Here is a 16,468-nt window from a genome sequence, read left to right as displayed (position 1 = left end):
CTCATAAAAGGTAATTGAAATAAAGGTTTGTTACAGCAGGGAAAGGAAAGAAGAGGTCACAAGATGGTTACTTTATAAACAAAATACATAGCTAATAAAATGGCAGAGAAGAAAAGATCCCATAAAACAAGTGCCATTAGAGAATCTCATTCCAGCCTTTAAGGCAGTTTGGAATTTTATTACTCATGTTTCTAATGTATTTTTAAACTCTTGGACAGAAGTAAAGCTCCTCCCTTGCATTCAAAATGAATCACAGAAAGCTCAGTTACAGTTAAGCAAACACTATCTTGCTTATATAATAAACGAGTAGGCAAGAAAAAACAGGTTGTAAGTTGCCCCCTTTTACAAATGAGGTATATTCACTTCATGGCTGTTGGAAGCAGTGGCACAGAGTATTCCTGCACTGTACGTTCCCTTATTTCAATCTTTAGACTGAAATAGCTTAGTGAGCAGCTGAGGTGAGCCCAGTGCTGTCTGCACTGAAGTGAACTAAGGAACTCTTCTGCTAGCTCAACTGTTTAAATTGTAGCAGTTAGTGCCAAGCAATGGCTGAGGGCATTTATTACTAAACCTGGGTATAATTGGGGAAGATTCTCCAGTCACGCACCACTGGAAGCTCGTTTCTTTCAAGACTTATTACACGGTATTGCAACAAAGAGGGGTATCTTAATTTATCCAGTTATATTTAAGATTGCAGTAAAAACACTTAGCTTCAAGTAAAAGTTACCTGCCTTTTTTACCTTGGGGGTAACAAAGCATACTGACAAACAACTTCTTTCATGCTCTCAGAAATCTTCCAAGCAATTACAAAATTGTGCTCATCACAGTACATATTTATTTTCATTTGAAGTGAATGCTAAAAACACTTTAAAATCAAATAACTTTATTTCAGATGACAGCAAAGTCAAGTTTCATTTATCGGAGTCATTTAAGTTGAATTTTTACAATTCATTTTGAAATACAAATAGTATTGTTAGCGTATTCTAAAAAAAAAAAACAAAAAACCACGGCAATTACATTTGCTCAAATGTAAATAGCGTCATTCAGCTAGGGAGTTTAAGACCTTCGTAATGATTATTACTATCAGCGCAAGAGATTGAGTGGCACTTCTTATAGCAAATGATAGTCCCAAATCTTGAAGATCTTGCAGGCTAGCAATATAGTAAATAAGGTGAAATAAAAGCTGTTACAAGTGGCTTGCAAGGGAAGACTAACTTACAGCAATCTAACAGTTTTTCCAGTCACAGTCAGGAAGTCATCATCAGCCAAGGCACGAAGTGCTTCCTCAAACATTTCCTTAGTGACAGCCTTAAAGAGAAGGGATAAATCAAGTAAAGATGGAGGGGAAAAATGACAACAAAAATAGCTTAATTCCTGCCACTTTTCTTACTAGGTTTTCCCGCCTTACACCTGCAAATTTTATTTTATTTTATTCTTTAATTTGAAATCTGGCTGTCTGGTGTGGAACCCCAAAGCTGTTTTCTTTCTTAGCTTCTGAAGTGGCAAAGATTCAGAAATCGGACCTCATGCAGTGGAACTGGTTTTCCAGTTATATTAATTAAAAGGTTACGGTCTCACTTTTCCTCCATAATGTGATTTGAAGACAAATTGATGTTGATTTGCAAAAACACCATGCTTTTAAATTAATGAAAATGCAAAAAACAAAGCAGAAAACTTACAATGTCAGACTGTGCTCGGAGATCCTCAAAGAGCTGTTGGTATTTCAAAGCTGGTGTTTTACCCTTTGACTGGATAAGCTTCCTCAAGGCTTGAGCCAACTCCTCTTTCCGCTTACGAGCTGTTGCACTCATTCCTTAAAACAAGAAAGTAAACAGCTTTTAGAAATAAACTAAGGAGGACAGATTGTTACATTTTCAAATGACAAAAGCCCAGTAACATCCCAGCTTTTATCACTGCAAAACCACAGACCCGTAGTGAGAATGGATATGTCCACAATGCCAGTCCTTGGATCAGTAGCAGACTGCTTCAGAGCTTCCCGATGGAGGCGTTTTGCTTCTTCTACATCAATTGTTTCGACTTTCTCAGAAAAGCGTACTTTAGCATGTGCTTCTGCCAGTCGGATCAGAGACTCAAGTTGTCGAGGATATGCAGAAACCATTCCCCTGCCACTGCCAATCTTCCTCATGTCCACATATGCCTGAAAAGGAGACAGGCATTAACTAGTTCAGTAAATCCTGCTATTGCCCTTATTTTCAGAGTCCCTTTCACCCCCCACCTGTTATCTCAGACTCTCAGCAACCACAGAGAGCCGTTCCAAGCGGTATTTTTCTTGTGAACCTGCACAGTTCCTGCACAATACAGAATAACTGCATAGATACATCTTTTCCTGATGAAGCAACTGAACCATGATAACAAACAGTTTTGAATCGCTTGAAAAACCTTCGGAGGAGTCCTACATAATATTGTATGCATCTATGCTGACAAGTTACTTCATTTCAGTAGAATTTTATGCTTTTATGTCATAGAATCAAGATAACACATCTGAAAGTAAGGTAAGGATTAGAGCACAGAATGACTTCTATACTAATCCCTCCTTCCTTTTAAATCCTTGTGATTTTTTGATAGGTCTTACAGAAAAGTTGTATATAAACAGGAAGCACACATACTAGGGGATTTTGCCTTTTTTGAGAAGTCGGTGAAGATTTGAAACATTCTTAACAGCAATTACTTTACCTCAATAAGGGCCTGGCTTGCTTCTTCACTTAACCTGGGATTTATGTAACAACGAGCATAGGCAATGTAATCCCTCAGTACTGCCATGTCCATGTATTCCTCCTCCATCTTCTCTTCACTTTGATAGTACAGCGAAACCAAATGGCGAGCAAGACGCCTATCATAGGCTTCATCACGTGGATCCAACATTAAAAAAATCAAGTCAAATCTGGAAGAGATAAGAATCCAATACTTAACATATATACTTTCTTGCAATTTAAAGTAAGGTTTATGGTTTTTCACTTCACAAGTAGAGTCAGGAGTTACTGTATGTTCTATTAGACTGGAAGATACTTTTTCTACAACTCTGAAATTCAGAATATCACGGTTTGGATTTGCTGTCAACATATGTACTTGAAACTTCGAAGATGAGATGCTCTGTGAAATTCAGTTCCCCATGTTCAAGGCTGATGGTTTGTTTCTTTTTGTTTGCTTGTTTTAAGCAAACAAAGAACAAAATTACTGCTAAAGCAGTAATCCAAAAAAGGCTAGCACCGCTCCCTCCTGACTGAATATCACAGAATAAAAATAAACAGGCACAGAGCTTTAGAGTCTACCACATCCAGTGCAAATTCTCTCATCATCAGTGTTTCATTTCAAACTTCTGTGGGTCTAAGAAAAACATCCTGGGTTTTTGTTCAAGCCATCAACCACTAAGTTTCAGGATAGCTCTTTTAGGAGGTGATCATGAGACAAGGGGAAAAACAACAATAAAAAACAGAAGTAAATGAAGAAATCCTACAGATCTCATCAGATAATCTGTTCAAGATCAAAACGTGTATACTAGAAGGCAGTGTTCCACTCACACAGAAGCTATAATTCTGATTCTACCATACTGAATCAGTTTCACAGAAGGAAGTATAACATTTCAAAAATGAGACATGCAAGGAGGAGTTCAGTACCTTGATAACAGTGTATGAGGAAGCTGGATGTTTTCAATAGTAGTCTTTTTTGGATTCCATTGTGATTCTATAGGGTTAGCTGCTGCTAGGATAGATGTACGAGCATTCAATTGACAAATAATTCCAGCCTGTCAAAATGAAAAGCAGTTGTGAAACCAGAAACTTCAAGATACCACCAGTAGTATTGCATGGGTTCTGTAATCAAAATTCTATTGCAAAAGCCTTTTAGAGTAAAGCAAGAAGAAAAGCATCTGGAAATAATACAGTTTATGCTATGAAAGCCATGTTCTTATGTAAGTGAGATATGTTACATAATTTAGGATTGATCCACTGACATCAGAAAAGTACGAACCCTTGTTCGGGTAACTTTAGGGTTTTAGCTGCTTAGCAGACACCATGCTTAGAGCAAAGAACCTGGAATTGATCAGACGCTTACCTTTGCAATGGATAGAGTCTGCTGTTCCATTACTTCATGCAGAACTGATCTTGTGCTTTCATTCATTTTATCAAACTCATCAATGCAGCAAATGCCATTGTCACTAAGTACTAGAGCGCCTGTTTGAAGAACCAGTTGTCGAGTTTCTGGATCCTTCATCACATACGCAGTAAGACCAACTGCACTTGAGCCTTTCCCGGATGTATACTGGCCTCGAGGAACCAGGTTATACACATACTGGAGCAGCTGTGATTTACTAGTACCAGGATCACCACAGAGAAGAATGTTGATCTCAGCACGGAAGTTGCCTCTTCCCGTGTGAGTGAAATCCTTTCTCGACCCCCCAAAAAGCTGAAGCAGAATGCCCTAGTAAAAAAATAAAAAAACCTCTTTAGTCAAAACAAACTCGTGTATAGTTAGCACAGCCAATCTAACCACTGAACTGAACCATCTAATAAACTGAAACTGATAAAGTTAACTGGGACATGAAAAATGACACTGGAAACTTTTTAGAAGTCTAAAAACGGTTTGTTCTTTACAGACAGCCTCAATTCCAATTAATTACAAGCATATCACTGCTTCTAACTGAAGTTTTAATTCTTTCCTTATCTATTCCAAAATTTATGTAATCAAAATTCGGTAACTAGTTCTGATGACAACAGAAAAGCCAGAACAGACTACTGTTTACCATGAGGCTATGTTTAATCTACAACCACAGTATTATTACCTCTTTCTTAGCATGAAAAAATTGCTGTTTGTACCTTTTTTTTTTTCAAAACAAACCAAGCATTACTTTCTTTCAAGAAAAACTGTGTTCACAAAATGACCAAAATAAAAGTTCTTTACGTGCTCATAACAAAGAAATAAAAACCCTAAACACCTTGTTAACACCTTGTTATGTACCAATAATTCCTCCTGTATACTTCTGAAGAAAGCCAGTGATTGAAGTTTTAGTAAAGAAATAAAAGCAACTTAATTCCAGTATTTTGAAAGTAGTGAAACTTATACTTCCAGTTTTATGAGTTAGCTAGAATTACCAGAGAGGATTGTTCCCTCCCCCCCGATTTATCAGCTTGAAAATCTGGTATTTCCTAGGCAGTTTTTTTTTTGTTTGTTTTGTTTTTAAAATATTTTCTTCAGCAGCATATATATACACTAAAAAGTCATTGACTATCACTTCTTTTTATTGACAAGTATGTGGCAGCTGGAAAAAGGAAGGAAAAAAAGGAGGAAAACTGTACACTACTTCATAGAAAGTTTCTACACAACTTCTTACAGCACAGAAGAAACCTTGTAGCACAAGCATGGAGTGAGCTATTCCTATTAGTTCTGTTCTTACTTAGAACAACTTCCAGAGGTTAGTAAAACCTATTCAGTAGCTAAAAGAAGCATGATTTGACCCATTATATTTTCCTCAAGGTCCCCAATATAGAATATTAGCACTCCAATGCATATGGATTTCATGCACTTTCAAGTATTAATGACAGAAGTTTGGGATGATGTTGTGAACACATTTTGGTCTAAACCTGAAGAACGTCCCTTGTTAAAGAGTCCCTAGCTTTCCTCAACTCCACCTGCTTACACCCCATGTGCCATATTAGTTTGGTGAGGAAATAAATAAAAAGAGACAGTGTTTCCATTTCCGTTTTAACTTCATCATTGCATGGCTTTGAATTCAACTTCTAGCCACTTCAGCAACCTGTGAATTATGACAATACAGAAGTCTGTGAAGAAAAATATACAAGTGTTTTTTTTTTTTTTTTAAAGAGGATTGTTCCAGTGTCTAACGTGGCTTTGAGACCCACTATTGACTGTAGTTTATTTTCCCAGTTCTGATGCCCTTCTACCTTTTAAACATCTTCCCTCAAATTAAGTCCTGAACACCATGAAAACAGCGATACCCTTATGAAGCAACTCCATCCTGACAAGACCAGAGGTTTTAGGACTGCTCAAGCGGTAAGACTGCTTAAGATCCAGGGGTTTTGTTTGTTTTTACATTTTGAAGCCTCATTTCTATAGCAAATAATTATAAATGTACTTGCACATAAATAACAATTTACTAGACAAATACAGAATTTAGTTTACCTTTTTGATATCTTCATGCTCGTAGATACTTGGGGCCAATGCTGAAGAAAGTCTTTCATATATGTCTGCTTTTTTAGAAAGCTCTTTTAGAATTTCCACACGTTCCTCTGTAAACATTTTTTGCTCTGTTTCCTCATCAACACCATGCAGGCGTTTTGCATCAGTCTTGCGATAGTGTATGACATCAATGTGGGTTTTATAGACAGATTTTACAACGCTGACCCTCGGATTAACTCGAATTGGGACTGCCCTGTAGATACCTGAATACAATTAATGACAGCATTAAAGATACCGTAGATATAGATACAAGATATAAAGAAACATAAAAACCACCAAACTGAAAATTTTACATTTTTCCTTTGCAAAGTAAAGCTCTTCAAAACAGACTAAATACTTGAATCAGTTTACTTCCCAGTACCACTAAGTCACCTGGAAGCTGACAGAAGATACGTAAGTCATCTGTAACCTGTTTTGCAGATATATGTTTTAGCATTCATTTCAGAAGCATTCTGAACAAGGAAATATTTAAGCATTTTTGAAAAAAAGAAAATTTAAGTCTTGATGCTTTTGAAAGGCCTGCTGCTAAACAAATCTGAAGTCAGTAATTCCCCCTTTTCGGTAAGTGCCAAATTTAATAATAGGCTTATAGTGCATCTATAACTGCTGGTAACATGGCAGTTGTTTTAAAGCAGTATGTTGTTGTTGGTTTTTTTATAAAAAAAAAAAAACAACAACACATAGTTGAAATATCACAAGACTTATTCTATGTTACCATTCTCCTGACAGCAGACACTATTTAAGATGCTGCCTCCTCACCAACATTCTCAGCAGCACAGAATCATCAAGGTCAGAAGGGACCTCTAGAGATTGCTTGAAGATACACACATTAAAAAAAAAAAAACACAAACACACACCTCTCTCCTCACATTCTATTAAAATTTCTTGGAGGGAACAAAAAAAAAAAAGTGCCCATTTCCTTATGCATTGTCACTGGGCACCACTGAGAAGAGCCTGGCTCTGGCTCTATGACTCCCTCCCACCAGGTAACCATAAACACATAGTAAGATACCCCGAGCCTTCTCCAGGCTGAACAGTCCCAGCTATCTCACTCAGCCTTTCCTCATTTGACAGAGGCTCCAGTTCTCAAAAATCATGGCCTTTCACTGGGTTCACACCAGCACGACCATTTCTCCCTTGCATCAGGGAGATGGTGCTCCAGGTGTGGCCCCACCAGTGCTGGACAGAGGGGAAGGATCACTTCCCTTGACCTGCGGGAAATACTCTTAAATGTATCCCAGGAAGCTGTTGGCTGAATGGCAAAACAATCATCTAATCCATCAAACGCTGCTTTCTTCCATTTTTTTGCAGATTTACTGAGGCTGTGCTCCATCACACCACCATCCAGGTCATTACTGAAGATTTCTAACAGCACTTGGCCCTCATTTTGATCCTCGGCTACGCTTGCAGTGTGGTGACAGGCATCCAGCTGGACTTGTGATGCTCATCACAACCCTATGAGGCTCGCAGCTCAGCCAGATTTTAATCCAGCTCACTGCCCACTTACCTAACCCATACTTCATCAGGTTGCCTGTGATGCTGTTATGGGAGATAATGATGAAAGCCTTGCTAAAGTCAAGCACAAACTACATCCACTGCTCCGGTCACCTCGTCGCAGAAGGTTGGTATCCACTGTAAATTCATGCTGACTACTTCAAGTCACTTCCTTGTCCTTCATATATAATCCAGAAAGGCATCTCTAAACCTCTTCTATCACCTTCCTAGGGGTCAAGATGAGGTTGGTTGGCCTTGTAGTTCCCCAGGTCCTCACCCTTGCCACAGTGGTGACACTGGCCTGCTTTCAGTCCTAATGAATCTTCCCCAGTCACCATGATCTTTCAAAAATAATTGGATGGTCTTACAAAGACACTGGCCAGCTCCCTCAGCACTTGTGGGTGCATCCCATCAGGTCCCATTCAGCACATTCTCATTCTCCACAGATCACTCCTGCAGGTGTATCTGCCTGTAGACCTACGCTATCTGGATGAAATGACTCATCCAAAGCGTTTGGAATTGCATCCCGCTCATGGTTCCCTTAGCCAATTTAATTTTGAGTGAAGCCTCACAAATACCTGAAAACCCAACCAAAGGTGGCAGGTTATGGCTGCAGGGGACACACAAACAGCTGGAAAGAAGGCAGGCTGCTGCATAGCCATTTTATATGCAGCAGATATAAAGCTACAAACAAGCATATGGAGGTAATACTATGCAAATTAGGCTATATTTCCATTTCATGGAATTTTTTGGATGCACATTATTCATCCTATGAAGTATTCAACTGTCAGGCATACTCAGATTAAAATGTTAAGATTGAGTGAAGGAGGATGCAAATACTCAAGCCAGATTTTACCTGTGACGTTAACTCTATCGCCTGGTTGAACTTTATCAACAAGGTCGTTGTGAGCAAACAGTGCCACCGTATGAGGCGTCTGCCCAGCTGGCATATCTTCAGGAGACTCCTGCAGTTTGATCTAGCAAAAATAGAACACACTGAAGTTTAGTTTCAAAAAAGGAAAACACTGTCCACAAGGCATTCAACAGGATCTTGTATTATCAGAGTCTTCTGCGTGATTTTGAATCAGGAATGTTGCTCATGAGCAAAACATCTACAAACAGCAAAACTGATTGGTAATAAAAAGATACGGTGAAAATTAAAATTCTGTTCATTATTATAGGTATGGCTAAAGTGCAGTTTATGGACGATGCTCATCCAGTTGAGATGGAAATGGGCATACCATATGTAAAGGGCTTCCATTTGGAAACATTTAGATATACATACATACTTCATTTCCTCCTTTCAGTGCATGTCTTCTCCAAAGTATGGACTATACTTTCACTAATACATTCCACATGTGAAAAGGGAGAAAAACGTTTTGCTCTTTTTCAAACCTTCAGTCTGAAGAAACACGCTGAATTTTAGCCACACTCAAAGTGCAACATACCATCTGTTTGTCAGAGAACATGGATCTGTTGTGAATCAGGGCCATACTGTGCGTTGTGTTACAGTGCTTGCATACTGATGGTTCAGCAATCCTGCCGCGATCAATTTCTACTCTTGTGGTGAAAGCGCAAACCTGGCACTTAAAGAACGCTTCTTGCATCTCAGGAATTAACTGGGAACTTCTGATGACCATACCACTGATGGTGATAAGTTGATCAATATCTACAAAATACAGATATTTACGTCATTGCATCACAGTCTTTAAAATAACCTTCCAAATTCCACATTATATTAGTTTTTACGTGGAAAGTAGACGTTTGGCTAGGTACCAGTATTATATCCAAGCCAAAACAGAAATAGTTTTAACTGTGCAGTACAAGTATACTAATTCACATGAGCATTCATACAAAAAAGTCTTCTGCACTTGCAGAACTAAGAACGTGGGTAGTTGATGTCAGAAAAATTTCCTTTATGGATATATTATTCAGCATTCGAGCTCTATAGCACTTACTTCCAAAACAGACTTACACAAACTAGAAGACATGGGTCTGAATGTACCAGACATCCAGTTTTATACAGCCGTCATACAGATTCTGTGTTAACGTTCAATAGGTTTATATAAATCCTTCACATTGTTTTTTAACATGGCAATCAAAAGTTTACCTTCAGGATTTAGACTTCTCATATTCCTAGTCTTCAATGCATTATATGGCCGTACTTGAATTTGATGTTCTAATATTGAATCAGGGTAACGATCAAAAAATATCTCATTTGCAGCCATATCAAATGTTGGGATAACTTCCTGTATAGAATTGTTAGAAACATTTAAGCTTAGAAGTTTAAAACAAAAAGAAAACAAACAAAACAAAGAAAAGAAAAAAACAACAACACCACCACCACCCCACATCACACCCAAACAAAACGCAAACCTCACAGGATGAATTATTTTTGCATAAAGCACTTTAAGTGTTGCTGATCAGCCAGGAACGACAAGAAAAAAGTTGTACCAGCTAAGCATTTCCTACGTAACAGGCAATTCACTGTTTAGATCAGGTTTAGTTATTTGAGCATTGCAAAAGCAAACGAAAAAGGTACAAACTCAGGACATTGCAGTTTACCACCTAATTTTACATTTACAACAGACCCACAGTAAGATGTAAAACCAAAGTTTTAACTACTATGAAATAAGGTATTAAAATGAAGAAATTGAATACAGATACAGACGTTACACTGAACATAAAAATTGCGCATTGCATTTAAACAAAAATATTTAAAGCTGGAAATATAAAAAGGCTTCTTAAAAGCCAGAAATCAAGCATACTACGTCACCTGAGGATAGCAGATCAGTTGTCTGTAAAGATTTTCATCAAATGCTCTTAGATGATCACAATTTACATTCAGAAATGGTTCCCCGACCATATTAATCTGCAAAATATTGAAAAGAAATCTTCAGCTCGCTAGCAGGCAATGCCAAAAAAACAAAAAAAGAGCTACATTTTGCTATGTTACAAGTACCTCTTCAAGGCGCTGCATGTAGCGTGGTTCATTAAGATCCAAGCCAATGTCTTCATCCTCTTTAGCCAGTGGATCAATGAAGCGCTGAAGAAACCTCTGGATATCCAAAATGACAGGCAGGGAAAGATGTATAGAAGTTAGTAGTACGCACCTCTACTTTGTATCAAACTTAACGTGTGCAAAACAAACTAGCTTTTCAACTGAAAAAGGAAAAGAAGGAGCTGTTCACCTACCTGGAATTTTTCTTTGCATGAGGTTACGTTCACATCTGTTCCCCAGATAACGAGCTTTTGTCCAAGAGATTGCTCACTGGCTACCAAATCCTCAGCTGGCTGCAGGGAGAGAAGTTAAGCACGTGGAAATACGAGCAGCTGGCCTAAAAAGAAGTAGCTGGACAGGAAGTTTGAGGTGTCCAACATACCCCATCCGAGTGTAGGTCGACTTGTCTGGCTTTACGGGCAGAGCCCAGGTCCGGCCTCTGCCTCACCGGGGTCCCGCGGACGCCGCTGCGCGGGGTGCCTTCCACCCTGGAGCTGGGCGTGCCGTACGTCAGCGGGGAGCTGATGTCGAAGTCGAGAGGAATGGCTACGAAGAGAGGGGCTAGGTTAGGACCATCGAGGTCTCAAATCGCGACCGAGCCGCGCCGAGGGGCCGCGAGTACCCGAGTGGCGGAACTGCGGCGGGCTGGAGAAGAGCGCGTCGGCGGCGCCGGGGCTGCGGGCGTCGGCGGGCGGCGAGGTGGGCAGCGGCTGCAGGTCCCCGGGGGAGGCCGAGTCGTCCGGGCGGCGCTTCTGGGACGGCGGCGAGCGGGCGTCTTGCGCTGCGACACAACGGCCGTTAAACCGGTACCGGGAGCGCCCCGTCCCCGCTCCCCGTCCCCTCAGAGCACTCACGGGTCGAGGGGTTGCTGCTCCGGCCGCGCTTGCCGCGCTGGCGGCTGGGCGTGGAGGCGGGCGACGACATGGCTGTCGCGACAGGGCGAGCCGGAGTAGGGCCCCCGGCACGAAACGGCAGCGGCCGCCCCTGCTCCCCGGTACCCCCGCAGACCGAAGGGGTCCCGCGCCGGCTGAGTCACGTGCTCCCCGTCTCGCGCGCTTTCTGCCCAATGGGAGCGCGCGGCGCGGCGGGATCTCCCATCGGAGGCGGGACGGGGGGGGCCGCGGGGAGCGTGGTGGGAAGAAGGGGAGGGGGGGAGATCCGCAGCCCCCAGGATCACAGCGGTGGGATATTTAGAGGGTATCCGAGGGATAGCGTTACGCTGCGGGCCGCCCGTCGTCCTGACGAGTGGTAGACGACCTCGGGAACGGCGCACCCTCCCTCCGGCTCGCAATGGAACCTCCCACTCTCGGCCGAATTTCGCGGCAAAACAGACCGGGGACCGCCCGTTGCCAGTCCGGCAGAGGGGCGGGGCGGCTGGGACAGCCCATTCCCCGCAGGGGGGCGCCACCGCCCCCCCCCCCCTGCGTTGGTCCGCGCGTCGCGGCATGGCGGGCGTCGTGCCGGGCACCCTGCGGGAGCTGCAGGGCTGCCTGCGCCACGCCGACCCCCCCGGCGCCGCGCTGCGCGCCTGCGGCCTGCTCCGCGCCCTGGCCGAGGCCTGCCTGGCCTGCCCGCCCGGCGCCGCGCAGGGTACGGGGGGGGGGGGGGGGGAGGGGAGGGGGGGGGCTGCGCCACCGGCACCGCGTCCGGAACGCTGAGTCCTGACGCTGAGCCCGCGTCCCCCTGTCCCCTCTCCCCGCAGCGCTGCACGTGTCCCTGGTGCTCTCGGCGGAGCAGGGCTTGCCCGCCTTCGTCTACAGGTCGCTGGGCGCCGAGGAGGTAGGTGGGCTCGGGGGGGGGGGGGGGCCTGCGGGGGCCCCGCCCTAAATTCGGGTGCCCCGGAGCCCCCCGCTCCCCATCGCTCTCGTTTCAGTTCCGGGACTGCAGGGAGGAGGCGCTGAGGTTCCTGTGCGTCTTCCTGGAGAAGGTCGGCGACAGGGCGCATCCCTACGCCTGCAGCCTCAAGTGGGCGGGTGGCAGGGGGCTGCCCCCTGGCAAGTGGCAGGCTCGGGTACCGAACCTGCTCGTTGTAATCTCCGGTCTGCATCCCGTAAATCCCTGCCTTGGCTTTCACACCTGTAACAAGTGCACGTCCACGCACACGTAATCTCTAACTGCTTCTCTCGGCGATGGTTACTTCCAAATAATCGATTCTGTAAAATTTCTCCTGCTAAGTTATTCTTGCAGCATGCAAGGAATGGTGGGTTGCAGGCAGAAAACTTGCCAGGTATGCCTTTCCTTCCAGAAACTGTCCCTTCTTTGCTTGAGCCTGGATTGTTATTGTGGCAGATGCTGCTGCAACACTGTCAAAGAGACCCCTCTCAGTATTACTATTTCTATTGTTACAGTCTTTTTTAAAACCTTGAGTGTGTTAGGATCAGAAACTTCAAAGCTGTAGGTAAATACATCGTTATCTTTTAATGTTTCTGTACTTACAAGCATCATAATCTCTTTTCCTTTCCTCTCTAGCAAACCCTGTATTAGCGTTTATACAAAAGAAAGGGCAGCAAAATGCAAAATTCCAGCCCTGGACTTCTGATAAAGGTAAAATGTATTTTATAATCTCTTTTTCCTAGAAAAATCTGTTGTGTTGCTATAATGTGCTTTATCAAGTAGAAAATCTGTAGGCCACAGTAGCAAGAGAATATTGATAGTGTAATATTAGATGTTAATAAAAGATAGGTCTTAATGACAGGTTGTCTTTGGTATTCCTACAGTAGGTTGCTCAGATGTCAGTGTGTTAGTCCTTCATCTGATACTGCAAGACACAGTTGCTTTGGAGGCAGTGTGGATTTTCTTCCCAGTTTATTATAGTTCTTTAAGGAGAATTTTTCCACTTGTATACTTAAAAAAAAAAAAAAAAAGTATATCTCACATATCCTGTTAAAATAGATTAGACACAGTATGGAAAGGGGTGGAGGAATGCCTTTTTCAGAAGGCTTGTTACTGTGTGCAGCAGCAGTTTTGTTTCTTATTTATTCTAGTTGCTCCAAAATTTACGACATTCCCGTCTTATGGAAGAAATGAAAGTTGGGGAGATCTTCAATAAATTTTATGGGGAGCTTGCAGTAAGAAGTAGAGTTTCTGATACAGGTAGGTTTTTAGTTTTTCTGTCAGTGTCCTTTGTTTTATTTACTCTGGTTTTGTTGATTATTACCCACAGAAAGTGTAATTGGTATTACCATAGCAAGTGTGTTTAGAAATGGTAGCTGTCAAGTCTTAAAGCTAGTAAAGTTTGTTCAGGTCTTCTGATCATGATCATGCAGTTAATGTTTCTTAGCAGATCTGTGTATGTGTGTAAGCTAATATGTGGGAACAATTATATATTTGATTCAGTGGTGGCAATCTATACAGCATTTTAGCATAGTTGATGTAAAAGAGCGTTTGTATGCCTAATCTTGTTGTTACTAGTCTCTGAATGCCTAAATCCTGACAGTATTTACAGCTTTCTTGGTATAAACCAACTTACCTTGGTTAGGCTGTTAGATTTATTTTTTTATCCAGATTCAGTGTTAACCTGGTGTATCTAAAGCTTAAAAGTACTCCTCTACCTGCTTTATAACTTACAGGTTATGTGTGGTGTATAATGTGAGCTTTAAGAGTAGTCCCAGTCCCAACAGTGGGTGCTCTTATCAACAGCAGAGTAAATTCCAGGCTGTCAAATACCTGTCAAGTTTGTGTAAACCCCAGCTTGATTGCTAAAGCTTGTCATAACCTTATTCCAGCCCTAGCATTTTTTTTTTCCACAAAGCTGCAGCTTTAGTTTAATTCCGGAGTTTATCATTTCCTGCCTTGCCTAATTATAATTTGTTTTAGAATATTAATTATCTAATATGAACCTGTCCTGAACATGTCTGATGTTCTGAATATGAACTGTCTGAACATGTCTGATGTTCTTTGGCTAGTTCCAGCTAACATTTTGGCTTGATGGATCCAGCCCTTAGAAAAGTTGCTGTGTCTGCATGGAACCCAGTTAGGCTGAACTCAAGCTTGGTAACTTCTGCTAGATGTTGGCCTTCACCCTGGTGGTACTTATAAGACTTGACATAACCTCAAGGCCAGCAGCAAACTTGAATTATTGGGTAAAATGCTTCTTCAGTGGATATGGCCTTTATTAATCATTTTTCTAAGGCCATGTTTTAAAAAAAGAATACATTTATTAATATGAGATAAGAGTGCATCTCACATCATAGTATGCAGACATATATGTATGCAGTATATATGTTTTTCCCACATGCTAATCACAAAGTAAAATCTCAGGGATGGTTGTCTTATGGTTGCAAGTTACATAGGAATTGCAGTAGAAATTATTTCAGTAATTAATAATAACAATTACTTCCTAGTACTGGAGAAGATCTATGAGCTTTTGGGAGTTTTGGGAGAGGTCCAGCCCAGTGACATGATAAACAACTCTGAAAAACTATTCAGAGCTTATTTGGGAGAGCTTAAAACACAGGTATGTTCTTTTCAGACTCTTGCATTGCTTGTGTTTGTTTGTCTTTCCCTTTGGTGTTTTTTGGTTCTGTATGTTGTCGTACTATTTATTTAGTACATGTGTAGATCTCTAACTGGACAATCATAAAGGCTTCCTTAAGTACTGTTAAGGTTATAGTTTCCAGTTCTGAGAAGTTTTCAAGTAAATATTTTAAGGCCATAAATGACCATAAAGGAACAAATTAACTGTGAAAAAAGATGTCACATGATGATCATTGCAGTTTGTGCCTGAGCAAAGTTATATTGCCACTCATTGACAGTTTCTGATTTTGGCTCTGCTAGCTGCAGAATCCTTGCACTTCAGGTAAAGAGCATGCTTCTGCCAACTTCGTTTTCCTATATTCTGTGCTTTTAAGAGGTTAGCGTGAGCTATCTACGTTTTGCTGTTGTTAGTCTTGGTGGAACCTATTTTTGGTCGTCAAAGGATTCTTACACTTTTGTAGTTAAACACCTTCAAAATTGTAGGAGATTTCTGAGTAGTAGAATTGTGTAAATTTATGTTCATAGAGGTGAGTGCTGACATAGCTGTACTAAGTTGGATTATATTACTTTATCTGCACTTCTATGAACTGGGAAACCTTGGAGGTAAATTTATTTTATCTTGAGGATAATTTTTTTTTTTCAATTCCCATTTTTGTTAGATGACATCAGCTACAAGGGTACCCAAGCTAACCATTGTAGCAGGATGCCTGAGGGGACTGGCTGCGCTCATGTACAACTTTACCAAGTCCGTGGATGAAGGTACGTAGCTTCATGTAAGACAGTTGAACAATTTTGACGTATTTTAACTGTTATACAGCCAGCAAGCAGCACTGTTTTTAGTTGTGTACTCGGAACAAAAATTTCCCTGCTGGTAGATGGTTCATGCAAAAGCAAGGCCTATGCAGCTATGTGGTCCCTGTAGTATGTCTTTGTGTGGGATAACTTGATCACTGTGTTTCTGTATGTAAAGGTTTAAAGTGCTGTGTTGTAACCAGAGATTGGACAGCTGTGAAAGCAATATTGAAGCTAGAGTGCAGTTTATACAGAGATGTGTTTCCTTTAGAATAGGTATCAGCTGAAACAAGGGTATTCAGAATTATTGACGAATATAATGTAGAATTATTATTTTTTATATTTAAGAGCGTTTTTGGAAAAAAGCATCTCTGCTTCTTAAAATGGAATATTTAAGGCTTTCCAATTTATTTCTTCCTGTTAAGTTTTGGATAAAAATATCTTTTATCTTCACTCTATCTCTTGTGTATCAATAATGAAACACTAATTATT

General features: G+C 41.4%; 2 protein-coding genes across 2 annotated transcripts in view; one reads left to right on the top strand and one right to left on the bottom strand.

Moving 5' to 3' along the window:
- Positions 1-818: 818 nt before the first annotated feature.
- Positions 819-12,080, bottom strand: MCM4 (minichromosome maintenance complex component 4). Its single transcript, XM_040550348.1, has 16 exons — positions 11,563-12,080; positions 11,331-11,489; positions 11,091-11,254; positions 10,903-11,001; positions 10,670-10,765; positions 10,484-10,579; positions 9,818-9,956; positions 9,156-9,376; positions 8,564-8,684; positions 6,157-6,416; positions 4,072-4,437; positions 3,636-3,763; positions 2,695-2,902; positions 1,930-2,158; positions 1,680-1,813; positions 819-1,308 (listed from the first exon to the last, which is right to left on the bottom strand). Exons 1-16 carry the CDS (start codon positions 11,630-11,632, stop codon positions 1,216-1,218), a joined length of 2,583 nt encoding a protein of 860 aa, XP_040406282.1. The 5' UTR covers positions 11,633-12,080; the 3' UTR covers positions 819-1,215.
- Positions 12,055-16,468, top strand: part of PRKDC (protein kinase, DNA-activated, catalytic subunit) — a 78,439-nt gene continuing 74,025 nt past the window's right edge. Inside the window, 8 exon segments of the mRNA XM_040550349.1 lie at positions 12,055-12,298; positions 12,411-12,487; positions 12,582-12,673; positions 13,178-13,236; positions 13,239-13,252; positions 13,693-13,801; positions 15,052-15,164; positions 15,844-15,943. Coding sequence (XP_040406283.1) covers positions 12,154-12,298; positions 12,411-12,487; positions 12,582-12,673; positions 13,178-13,236; positions 13,239-13,252; positions 13,693-13,801; positions 15,052-15,164; positions 15,844-15,943 — 709 coding nt within the window. The 5' untranslated portion in view covers positions 12,055-12,153.

Source organism: Cygnus olor, chromosome 2 (genome assembly GCF_009769625.2).
Source record: "Cygnus olor isolate bCygOlo1 chromosome 2, bCygOlo1.pri.v2, whole genome shotgun sequence".
Lineage (NCBI taxonomy): Eukaryota > Metazoa > Chordata > Aves > Anseriformes > Anatidae > Cygnus > Cygnus olor.
This window is presented reverse-complemented; position numbering and strand designations above follow the sequence as displayed.

Excerpts from the sequence above, each read along its gene's own strand:
- MCM4 (XM_040550348.1), bottom strand. The coding sequence starts at position 11,632 with ATGTCGTCGCCCGCCTCCACGCCCAGCCGCCAGCGCGGCAAGCGCGGC. Across the intron at positions 3,764-4,071 it reads AGACTCTATCCATTGCAAAG|GCTGGAATTATTTGTCAATT; the intron begins GTAAGCGTCTGA and ends TCATTTTGACAG. Across the intron at positions 1,309-1,679 it reads TCCGAGCACAGTCTGACATT|GCTGTCACTAAGGAAATGTT; the intron begins GTAAGTTTTCTG and ends CTTCTCTTTAAG.